Raw genomic sequence first — 12,654 nt, forward strand, 5'->3', positions numbered from 1 at the left:
CCTGCTCCCTGCTTAGGTGTCCAAAGCAAATATGTCTACTTTTAAAGAGGTCCCATGATCCAGATGCAGTGTCCATATCTGTGTGGCCGCTGAACCACCGTCAGTGCCAAGCTTGTGAAATAAGGGCTCCTACAGTTTATGTTGAATTTGTTAGACTTTTAAAATACTTTGAATGCTTTTACATACTTGAGCTCCAATAACTATAAGGTGCCCACCCATATACTCAGTTACAATGACACGCAATTTGTAAATACAAGTTAATTCTTAACATCTTATTTGACAAATGGGCTTTAATCCTGTTTCCTACACCCAAGTCAGAACTTGAGTTGCTCACATATGTGGTGGTGAGATCTGTAAACCTCCCACCCCCCAGCCCAGCTGACGGTGTATCCATGCATCATTCTTCAGAGCTTGAAAGTGACAGCAGGATTGGAGATCTTTGTTCTCCTTCTCTGGGATCATTCTGCAAACATGTATGGTAGTGAGGCTGGTTATCTGGGGCCTTTGGCTAAGCGGGACTTGTGTGGGCTCCCTGTGTCCCTTCCCAGGCTGGTTGGCACTGGTGAGAGAAAGTTCACTACCCAGCAGCCCCCATGCTGCTGTCTTCTGCAACATGGGCTTCTCTTCTCCCTCAGCACTGCAACCCTTGATTGTGAGCTGCGTCCTTGGTAGGAACACGGAGCTCTGTGTCTAAATGATGGACACAGGTATAGAATCTCGTCAATGGCAGGCCACCGAAGCTCTTCTGTGGAAGACTGATTACTGGCAGAGAAACTCCTGATTTTCACGCTAGTGGCTTTGAAATGGTGTGTTTTATGGGCTCGATCTTTTACCTGTCATTCTGTTGAGAAATTGATTAAAATAAATATGGGGTGGCATGAATGTTTATCATGGGGGGTAGACACTGCCATTTTTCTCTTTCAGCAGAAAAGAATAATTGAAGCTCATGTGAGTAGAGTCCATGAAGGATCACTCCATCCTCCCACAAACATTGGCTGTCTCCGGTGGTCTAGTCACTTTAGAGCTGTTGCCAGCCCTCACCTGACAGAGTAGTGAGTTCCTGGATTCCTCTGGTGCCTTGGGGTGTGACTGAGCTGGGGGTGTAGCTCAGTTGGTAGAATGCTTGCCCAGAGCCACCTGGACATGGCGGTACATATGTATTCTTCTAACAGTCAGGAGGTAGAGGCAGGAGGATCATGAGTTCAGGGTCACCTTAGCCACACTGTGAGTTTCAGCCCCCCCCCCCTCCGTCCCCAAAATAAAAGGTGTGCTAGCTTGTGTTTGCCTTCTTTAGTCCACCCCTGGTCCTTGCATGACTCCTCCCACAAGATCACCTTAGAGGAAGACACTTGAATGGTCTCCGTTGATGTGTCGTGTCTAGATGTGAGTCGCACAGAGGACTGAGTTCTTTATTGGAAGCGTACTAACACCGTCTATTGTGTACAACAGAGGTTGGCCAACACAAGTCCAAAGTCCAAACCCAGTGAGCCACCAACATTTGGAAATAACGTTTTATTGGCATACAGCTGCATCTTTTTCTTTTGCATAATGTCTATAGCTGTCTGGGGACGTGGGCAAGGGTAGTTAGAGCAGAGACCATATGGTTTAAAGACAAAAATAATCAGTATCGGAAAAGACTGACTCCCAGAAAAAATGCTGAGAGCCAGTAGTAGATCAAAGCAACAACAGTACATTGTTCTTCCGTGGCAGGGGTGTTTTGAAAAGTATATGCAGTGTACACTGATAAGATCAAAGTGGTCCAGGGGAGAATGACACTGGCTAGATCCAAAATGAGTCAGTTCCCCTGGATCTCGCCCTTCATTCCTGCCCCTCTGATCAGAACCTGAGTATGAGGCGTGCTATTCAGGAGAAAGGCATCATGGGCAGAAGGAAGTGGGGTGAGAGAAGGAAAAGTCCCTCTTTGCTAACCAGAGGTGAGAAAGACCATTCACATGCACAAGCTGTAACATCAAAAGGATAGGGTTGGGTGGGGCCAATGGCCCTGCCTTGTACAGTGAGCAGCATCCAGCTGGAAGGGGCGCAGAGACACCTTCCTTCCATAAGCTCACAACCTGGAAGTGGATTGAGGAGCCCATTCCTCATCCTCAGTCTGTTAACAGTCCCTTTCCCCAAACAGATTCATACATCTGTCCATTCAAATGCCAGAACAGGTGAGAACTTAACATTTGTTTCACTTTTAGAGGGATTGGAGATGGTTTTGGTTTTCCAGTGTAATTCTCGCGGAGCACGATGTGAGGTACCTAGAGCAGTCAAAGGCTCAGAGACAGACAGAAACTAGATGTGGCTTCAAGGGGTGGGGTGGGATTTCAGTTGGGCAAAATGAAACATTCTGGTATAGGCTATGCAGCAATGTGAATTAGTCAGTACCCCTGAATGCATGTAACTTAAATTACTCAAGTTTGTTAGGCGTGTTTTGCCCCAATCTGAAACCAAGCTTGTCAGCCATATAATTTGTAGAGACATGGACTATGGTGACAACATCAGGAGCCACAGTAACAAAGACAGAAGCCATAGTGGCGGTGTCCATTGCTGTGGTTAGGACTTGACATTGGAAGCCTACTTTCTGCTAATATTTAATTTTACAGCAATTTCCTCTTATAAGAATTAAGAGCTCCATTGTGTTCGTTACAGCTTTTCCAGGCTAGGGAGTTGCTCAACCAGTAAAGCGCTTGCCACACAAGCGTGAGGACCTGGGTTTGGATCCCCAGACGAGGTGGCACATACCTGTAATCCCAGAGACGTGGGGAATCCCTAGGGCTGGCTGGCCAGAGAGTCTAGCCAAGTTGGTGAGCTCACATGCAGTGAGACATTTTTTTCTCAGTATAATAGTCTCAGCATTTGTGAATCAGAGGAAACCAGATCTCTCTGAGTTCAAGGCCAGCCTGGTCTACCCAGTGACTTTCGGGCCAGTAAATACTACATGAGGCCTGTCTCAAAGAAAGGGGGTGGAGCAAACAAGGAAGACTCCTGACATCAACCCTTAGCCCCCATAATCCAACTGTTATTAGTTCTATCTACCACAGGCAGAGCTGGCAGCATGAGAGAAGGTCCGTGGGGAGGATGTCTTGAACAGATGCCTCTCCTTGTTTCTACTTTTCAAAGTAACTCCCACTTTTTTTCCAATGTGGATCCTAGGAAAGAAACCTCGATTGGTTCCCCAGGATGAGAGCCATGTCCCTGGTCAGCAGTGATTCTGAAGGGGAGCAAAACGAGCTGAGGAACCTGCAGGAGAAGCTGGAGTCCACCATGAAGCTGGTCACCAACCTTTCTGGCCAACTGTCGGAACTAAAGGACCAGGTAAAGGAGGGAAGCACCACCCCCGGCCCCCGACCTGTACACATTCCACTCACTGTCACACACCCCAGGGCTGGTGGGGCGATGGGCGGTATTCACGTGACAGCGCTGGAGCACTTCACCTCTGCGCTGCTGTGTCACTGTGTCTGCGCTGCCGAGGGTGCAACGTGAACGTGTAACCGGCGTCAGTGAGGCACTGAGCGACAAAGACGACACTCTGCATAAAGCTGTACCCGTGGGGCTTGACTCATGGACGAGAGAGTCCGCGCTTAGTTCCGCTATGGCTTCTTGGCCCCGTGATTTCTCAAGTGTTCACCCAGGGTTTTCAAACTCCGCATCCTGAGAGAAGCCGCCAGTCTTAGGAAGCCTTTCTAGTCCTCTCAGAAACACAGCTCCCACCCTGCCCCTTGGGACACACAAGGTGTGTTGACAGGTGACAGATTTACACCACCAAACCTAGCGTATTGTCACACACACACACACACACACACACACACACACACACACACAGCAGTCATAGGTGATGTAGTAATAGGTGCTGCTCTGGGTCAAGACCTTGAGACAGGGAGAGTGAGCAGCCTCACCAGGATAACCACACACCAACCGCTACAGCTCAGGTCTTAGGTTTCTGAAGGCATTTCAATTAGCACGTAGACAAGATGGTATGTTTTTCACAGCGGTGGGTACCAGACAAGCCCTGCCTGTAGGTAAGGGGCAAGGTGTGTCCACAGATGACTTAGTACTTGTATATACTTCATAACTAGAGAAGAATAAACATTGCTTGAAGACAGTTTAGAGAACATTTTTAATAATTCTGCTTTCAATTATATTTCTTGGCCAGTTGAATTTTGACCATCTACCCCTAAGATACCATTTGGCCTCAGGTTCTTTTCTTTCAAATGCACTAAGATACAGATAATAAAGGACCAATGAGAAGACGTGGCCTTATTGATGAGAGCAGTCTACAACCCAGAACTTGGCAGCCACCTAAAATGAATAATAATCTAAATAAGTGAACTAATGAAGATTTAACTAGAACACTTGGCTTTTATTAACTGCTCGCCCTGCTGCGAGACATCTAACAGGTGTTTTACAGGACTGAGCTGACTCATGACCACCTCAATGGCTGTGTCTGCCTCTGTCCCTCCAGCCCCTGAGAGCTCTAGCAAGCTTTTTTCCTTCCACTTGGGATATCTGTGGCATGAAGCGGCTCCGTCAAATCAGATGTTCAAAACTAGGTGCAAAAAAACAAATCTTAGCTGCCGATCCAAGACACTGAAACGCAGGAGCTAACCGTGATGCCTGGGCCATATTTCAGAGTTTTCCTGGACCTCATGCCCAGGGTATCAGAACTGGTACTGCTGAGGCCACCTAGCTCTGCAGGGCACCTACCTCTCATCTCATTTCCTCGTAACTCTTTCTCATTATCATCCTTGGAAGCTCTGTAGGGCCTGCTCTGTTAATGTGAACACCTGAGTGGTTCCAGTTTGCCGGGGAGTTCCTTAGAATATGTCTGAAACAAAACTGTTGTGTTTCTGAGCATTCTGTGGTGGTCAAATCAAGTCAGCCCTTCCCTTCGGGCTCCCTTGAGAACCCTTGTCCAGACAGTGCTGAGTCTGCCATTCTCCAGTTATCACCGAGGGTGACTCAGAAGCCGCTTCAAGCCCAGCCCCACTTCACAAACCAGTGAACCGTGTCCGAGGTGTGAACTGGGCTGAGGAAACACAGCAAGAATGGCAGGCGTAGGGAGAGCCTCGGGAAAGCATGGGTCATCGTACCAGTTCCTGGTTTACCAGTTCCTGGTTTTCTTGATGAGGACGTAAAAGAGCACAGAAGGCCCTTGGGAACTTGATCCCCCGGCACATCACAGCATGAGGGTGTGAAGCCCTAACCCTCCAGTGTTGGCCTGCTTTGATGTGATTGAGTAGTTTGGTTTTGAGTTTGTTTGCTCCGTTTTGTGTTCAGTTTGCCTTCTTGTGATTGACTTTTTAGATTTCCTTTCCCTTGCTTTCTTTTTTTTTTTTTTTTTCTTTTTCTTTTTTAAGGAAGAACCTTAATATTTCCTGGTACTGAGGATGTGTTCACTGCTGTGCGCAGCTGAGCATAGTAAGAGCTCAGGTTTTGAAATCTTGGGTCAGGGTAGAGCTAGTCCTGTTGAACTAACATTTCACCAAACCTAGACTAAGATTCGCGAACTCACCTCAGACCCTGTGTGGTTTCAACTGTTCAATTCCCTGCCCTTCTTGTGTTATTTTTCAGTTTTCAAGTTGGCAGTTGGAACCACTCTTTAGAAAGCCCTTCCCCTGTGAGTGATTCTGAAATCGAACCATTTTTTTTTTTCTTGGAAAGTGTTATAGGCTACAAAGAAGCATGGGAACGCAATAGCACATTTTGAAGTTCTTTTACCAGGATTAAACTGTTCAAGTTTCGAGATGCTGAAATACAGGGAGGAAAAAAATAGACCATAGTAGCTTTGGGGGCAGGAGGGATTGTTTCATTCAAAAGGAGGTAGAAATTGCTTCCTTAATCTAACTTCTAACAAGCCTGTAATGCATCATCTCAGAACCAACCTGAAGAGTTTGCATGCTACTAGGTTTGGTTTTAGGAGAATTTTAAACATTTTTTTTAAGCTGTCGTGTGTAAGAATTCATAGTGGCATATTACAGATTTGGTCTGGTCATTGCAAGAATTCCTGCCCACAAAAGGCAACAAAATGGATTAAAACCTAAAAGCCCCACAAATGATTCAAGAACAAGAAACTGTCCCAGACATTTTTTACTACAGCCATGAAAGACTGCCATTCACTGGGCAATCCATAAATTGCCTCATCCCTTAGCTGTTCTGTAGGTGGTCTGACCCAGAAACCAGCAGTGGAGAGATGGCCATTTCAGTAGGGATGAGTTTAGGTTTTAATCGTGGACTTTAATAATGGACTCAGGTCTTTGCTGGTTGTTTTTCTAAACTACCCACTGGGGGAGAAGGTCCTTGTGAGGATATAGTAGTGAAAACATGATTAGTGGTGTCAGGTGTTCAGTCTGACTGGATTGCTATTCTAAGAATTACTGATGCATCTCATCTCCAAGCTTCCCCTCCCAAGAGATTCTGAATACTAAATATGATTCTCTTACATCCTTATTCCAAGGAGGAAGACTAATGTAAGAACTTCATAATTTTTTTTGCATGTTTCCTTCATAATGCAAAAGAGCAAATACTAAGCAAAAGGTTAATTTTCTTGAAAATGTGACTGGCTTTCTATAAGGCAGCGACCCTTATCTGTCATGCTAGGAATGTAAAAAGTGCTTGAACATCTAAATTATATTAGCATGTTGCCTTTCTCATGAAAGAGAGCCAAGACATCTGCCTTCTGGGACCCTGGGTTTAGCAAGAAACAAAGAGAAGGCGAGAATGAAGTTCCAAGGAACACAGGGGAAGCAGTAGCTTACAGTGAGAAAAGGGTGTAGCGTCTGTAACCATCCAAGCAGGTGGCTTCTGGGCTGGCAGAGAACTCCAGGAGCGGCCTTCCAGGAGGGGATGCAGCATGGGCAAACGCATGACAGCGCATGGCATGCTCGAGGAATGGCAGTACATTCAGGTGTACCCAACTCCTCACTTCAACCAACACTCGGAAGCCACGGAGGCCACGCACAGCACTAGATACCCAGGATACAGAGGCAGAAAGGACCTAGTGTCCGCCTTCTAGAACTAGCTGTCTCCCCACCGAGACAACGAACAGGGGAATGACACTGGAACACAGTGTGTTGCGGAATTCTCAACTGGTTTCTGTGGGGATGGACAAGGGGAGTAAGGCTTTCCTCACAGTGACCTAGAGGAAAGATTTCAGTCATTGCTCCGGGGCTATTCAGTCTTCCTTCAGAGCTTGAGAAAGTTTGCTAGTGAGATAGGACTTAACAGGTTCCCGGGGACACCTCTAAGGGGCTGAGCAATAATATACAAGCAGTATAATCCGCATTCAGCAGACACTGTGTTTTGGAGGTTTTGTTTTTGAGGGGGTTTTGGTTTTGGTTTTGTTTGTTTTAACTTCTGAGTGTCTGGGGCTCATCATTTGAGCCTGGCTGACTCTACAGAACCATAGGAAGGAATTCTGCTTACTCGACCTTACTGGCTATTGGGAACCCCAGTAATTAGAATGCTTCTCCGTGTGTAACTAGAGGCTTTTCAGGGAGTGTTAAGATCTGTTTTGAGCCAGACTAAGGTATCAGTGCACTGTTGGTGAGACTCCTCCCTATGCCAACTTTTAATCACTTCATGGTCATCCGTGCTGCGTCTAGTGTTCTCAGGCAAGGCCTTTGTGATGTTGCTTCCATCTGATTTATAAAGCTATTGACGAAAGCCGAAAGGCAGCACAGAGACATTCGGGGTGATTTCTGTATTTGTATACCTGTGAAGCACAGCATTGCGTCAGCTGTCCAGCTAAGGGGAGACTCTGAGAATTTTTAATGTTCTACAACTAGGACATTTTCCATGATGCGGGTACCTGAGGTAGGCATCTGATGGAGACTTTTATCAGGAGTCCATTTTGCTTTGGATATCCAGTGAGTACACTGTGTGAGATTGGGACAGATTTTTGGTCATGTTTATATTTCCTGACACAATAATGGTTACACATAGTGAGTGGTGCCTCATGGTAAGATAGGCAGACAGGTTGTATATGTGAAAAGTGTGAATGGAGCTAGTAAAGACAGAAACTATTTGAAAACAGGCAGGAATGGTAGGGAAGCTAAGTAGCCAATACTGTTGGCCTTGGTTCCTTTCCAATCAGATTTAGTCCTTAGCTGTTTTATGGCTTTTTGGGAGGATTGTTTGGTTTTTGTTTTGTTCTTTCTTTAACTCCTTTCTAGTTGTTACTGAGTGATAGCCAATTCTTCCAGTGGCATTGGGTTAGACGGCTTCCTCCTGTCTAAAAGGCTAAGGCTGATGCAGATCACAGTCGAAAGGTATGCTATTGTATACGTAGTTGCAGAGAATCCTCTCTATGACCTGTCTTCATGTAAGAAAAAGGAAGCAGTGAAGTATATGAAAACATGCTCAAAATGTACATGCCCAGCTCTTCAAAAACAGGCCAGCAACATCTTCAACATCCAGGAACTTGTTAGAAATGCATATTCCCAAGCCTCCCACAACAGACCTGATAATACCAAACTGTTTGTGATCCCTTTTGTCTATATTTTTATGTTTTTACTGGGTGGTTTTGGTGCTGAACCATTTATAAACCACTCTATGGAAACAATCAAAATCAGATACATATGTATTAGGTACTTGAACTGATAAGGGTTTAAGTATTGGCCACCAGCCTACAACACTGTGGACCTTTATGGTTTATGAGGGAGCGAACATGATGTGCCAGCCAGCTTGAAAGAAACAAAAGGAAGCATGGACCAAGAGGGAGGGAGCCGTTCATGTCTCTCAGTGAAGGCAAACAGTCACTTGCTAAATGGCAGAAAGCTTTACAAGTTGTGAGTTGAAGACAAAGATGGAATAACGGACTTACTGAGCAGGGGTGAGGCCGGTGTGTGTAGAGTTTCTCTCTGGTCCCAGCAGTTACCGAAAGCGTTGCAGAGAAGGTTGTATGGGCCAGCTTTGAGCTGGAAGATGTCAGCAGCTTCCCGTGGATGTTTTAGGAAGTACCCCTTTCATAGGTGGTGAGCATGCCAAGATTTCTAAATCCATTTAAATACTTGAAATGATCAAGATTACGAGTGGATTCCCTCAAAAGACTGCCTGTCTAGAGAGCCGTCGAGGAGAACAAACCTGAGCTACCATAACTGAACTCTCAATCAGTAAGATGAGCAAGTAACTAGCTTGTTAACCTAACAATGAATGCATTCCATGGGCCATGTGAAACACCTCCTTCCTCAGATGAAATTGTGGATGTAAACTTTGGAGGCTGGCTAGAATATTTTCATTCAGCTCCTTACAAAAACTTTCACTTATAAACTGCCACATGGAAGTGCTAAATCTTAGTTCATCTTTTCGTCTAAATTATAATCAAGTATTTCCATAGGAGCCCCAAAAAGTAATATCTTGGCTTAAACTGTTAAGTGCTCTGCTTTGAGAAAGAAAAATATAACCACTTTAAATTTGAACTAAAGGAAGTGTACTAGGTATGCACCGGAAATCAGTTGAGGTGAAAACTGAAACTTAAGCATCCTGTATGTGATGCTGTACTGAGACATCTACATATGTGCCCTTAGCTGTCTCCCCACCAGACAGGAATTACCTTCATTACACAGACTAATGAACAAATTGGCAGAAGATAAATAACGTTTTAGATTAAGTTAAATGGCTGTCTGATTCCAAAGTTTATATTTTTTACTATTCTACCCTAAGCCTTGTGCTAGTTGCACATAATTTCATCTAGTATGTGTTCATACAGCCTTTTATCTTGGTGAACGTGTGAGCCCCAAGTCCAGAAGTAGTCCCTACATTGCTAAGAAAACTCTCAAGGCAGAGAACTGGGTCCTAAAAAACCCAGGAGAAAGCTGGAGGCCCAAAGTGAGAGCTCAGCCGCACAGCCAGAAGAAATTCTGTCTCTCACTTTGGGCTGTGAATGCATTTTTTCACAGGACCCCACACTGAGAAATGGTCTCTCCTGTTGAGATCCGAAATCCAGTGCCTGTTCACAGCACTGGTAGCCAGATCACAGCTTATATAGCGTTAGTTACCCTGCATCTTGGGGATCTGAGGATCTCTCATCTTTCCTAGAAGAACCAGGTAACTTTTTTCTGACCTTTGCAAAAACACGGAGGAGAGGAACCCAAGACCCCCTGAAGAGCGTGGGCACCAAGTGTCAGACCCAGGAATTCTAAAAACACCGCTTTTCTATATAGTGATGTGTTGTAATCAAAGCAAGCTACCATTTTCCAATGAGTCTGTACATCACTTGGAAATGGTTTTCAGAAATAATCCCGAAGCCTGTGCCTCTTCTCTCTTTTGTTTCTGTATGAAACAAGTATCAAGCAGTACTTCTGGTGAATGTCACCCTGCATGATGGGCCACAGAATTAATTCCCCGCTCTGTGGAGGAAGATGCCCTCTTTGAAGCGCTCTCTCTCTCTCTCTCTCTCTCTCTCTCTCTCTCTCTCTCTCTCTCTCTCTCTCTCTCTCTCTCTCTCTCTCTCTCTCTCAGTACACTATTTGTAGAAAGTGGGTTTCAGTATAACCCATAACCACAGAGGTAAATAAATCTATGGCTCGGTGTGTGACCTGACGTACAGGAAGTGTCTGAGTGTAATGATGAAACTTTGTAACTTTCCAGATGACAGAGCAGAGGAAGCAGAAGCAAAGAATCGGCCTTCTAGGACATCCTCCTCACATGAATGTCAACCCACAGCAGCCAGCCTAAAGCCAACAAGACGGAGGGACTGTACTCACCCTTTCTAAATTATTATCGGCGTGGGTATGGCTCATTAGTTCTCATTCACCCACTAAGGTTACATGTGCGCTTAGTACATTTGTAAATACTCAGTTTTGTATTGTATGTATATGATTGCTACTCTCAGAGGTTCGGACTTAACGTATTGTAATTAGCTCTGTTGGCATGGTGACCTGTCACTGGGGCCAAAAATGTTAAAAATGCCTTTTTTGGAAGGACTCCAGAAAGTACCTGATTTGCACTTGAACCAGATTATAGATTTAAAAGTATATGACATGTATTTTGTATTTAAAGCTAGAATAGCCAGTATTTATGTTTTTTATAAAACTGTGCAATACAAATTATGCAATCACCATAACTTTGTAACTCCTGGGTGTCCCGCAAGGAGTGCGCGTCTCTGAAGCTGATATGTTAATACTGATGTAATAAATGGTTAAATATCAAATGATGCTGCTGCCAAAATTATATTATTAGCGAGTTTCTGGCCCCTGGGCAACTTTGTACCTTGTAATTATCCTACAGTTACGCTGTTTCTCGTTGCTAATGGCATTGGTGCCCCTGTCTCCTAGTGATAACTCCAGGTCTGTGAACTGTTCAAACAGCATCCATTTTAAGAAAAGCAACTTTAGTTTCGAGGAGACGTTTAAGCTTCAAAATTAATCCTTTAAGGTATTTCTTTAAGAGAGCCACGTTAGAGGCTAATATTATAGGTTGCAAAGAAATCTATGAATTTTTTTAAAGGGAACTTTTTACATGACGTTGGAATAACAGCATATTGCTGGCCAGTAACTGTCATTTCCCTGGTGAATTTTGATGTCACATTATAGTCAAATGAGTTAGCTGATGGTTTCTAGATTTTCTTCATCTGAACCCACATGATACACTAGGTAAGAGGTTATTACAAATATATATATATATACATCCATGTAAGACAGAGGAGGGGCTGTCCCCTTAGGTTGCTTAGCTGCCCCCTTAGGGGCCTAGTTGAACACTGACAATGCTGTCCTCCCGAAAGAGCCACGTTTGGGTTTTCTTTCTTCGTCACGTGCTTTCTTTTCTGGGTGGGTGCAAAGTATAACAGGAGAAGTTTTCTACCTGTTGCCTCGTTTTGTACCTGGGTCTCGTTTTACTAGGCCGTCTCTGCACAAAAGTTTAAAAACCGAACTGATAGCAGAGTTCAGGAGCAAGTCAAGTTTGTAAATGCATACATCAATATTTAATAAATGATGCAGAATACTACATGGCGACTGGCTGGTGGCTTTCATTTGGCATTTCTTTGTGACTTAGGAGCGATTCCAGAGTTAGACTCTTCTTCCCATTAGGACAGAGTTAAAACTGCAACTGGTTTGGTTACCAGATTAATTCAGGAAATGCTGACCTGATTTTAGAAAAATAAACAATGGTTTATATTCAGTGGGAAACGGATAGAACAAATATTGGAGGGTACTCCATACAGAATTCATTCTTCCAGGTGACTGAGTGCCACCAGGCTGTCACAGGCACCTGGCAGGCTGTGACAAGATCCAGGGTGCTCTGTTTAGTGTGGGGATCTCTAACTGGGCCTCTACCGGGTAGAAGTATCAGTAACCGTTGGAGTTTGTCTGGGCCCACTCCCCAGGTCAGGGTCCCGTCATAGACCGTTTATGATGTTTGCTCTGCTGCCTTATTCGTCTAACCAAATGTGGAAGAACTTGTCCCCCCCTGAAGCAAAGCTGGCTTTAGCTGCTCTTTTCGATGCCGATCTTCTCGGTGCTTTGGTAAACAGGACTAATTCCCACCCAGCTCGGAGAACTGGGTCAGGATGAAATTCCAATTTAATGGGTAGTTTCATAACTTCTGCTATATAAACTGGGTAACTTAAAAATCAATTTTCCAGTCAGTTTAAATTTTTCCATCATACGGTAAGCCTGCAAGAGACACGTGCTTTTGGTAGGAAACCAAAATGGC

At 44.6% G+C, this 12,654-nt stretch overlaps 1 protein-coding gene across 18 annotated transcripts in view; it reads left to right on the forward strand.

Moving 5' to 3' along the window:
* Itpr1 (inositol 1,4,5-trisphosphate receptor type 1) overlaps positions 1-11,946 on the forward strand; it is a 343,419-nt gene extending 331,473 nt beyond the window's left edge. For all 18 annotated transcript variants that reach the window (XM_076567490.1, XM_076567491.1, XM_076567493.1 and 15 more), the window contains 2 exons: positions 3,157-3,318; positions 10,591-11,946. In XM_076567490.1, coding sequence (XP_076423605.1) covers positions 3,157-3,318; positions 10,591-10,677 — 249 coding nt within the window. In that variant the 3' untranslated portion in view covers positions 10,678-11,946. The remainder of the gene's footprint in view (positions 1-3,156; positions 3,319-10,590) is intronic.
* Positions 11,947-12,654: the final 708 nt, after the last annotated feature.

The sequence above is a fragment of the Peromyscus maniculatus genome, chromosome 3, assembly GCF_049852395.1.
Source record: "Peromyscus maniculatus bairdii isolate BWxNUB_F1_BW_parent chromosome 3, HU_Pman_BW_mat_3.1, whole genome shotgun sequence".
NCBI classification, from domain to species: Eukaryota; Metazoa; Chordata; class Mammalia; order Rodentia; family Cricetidae; genus Peromyscus; species Peromyscus maniculatus.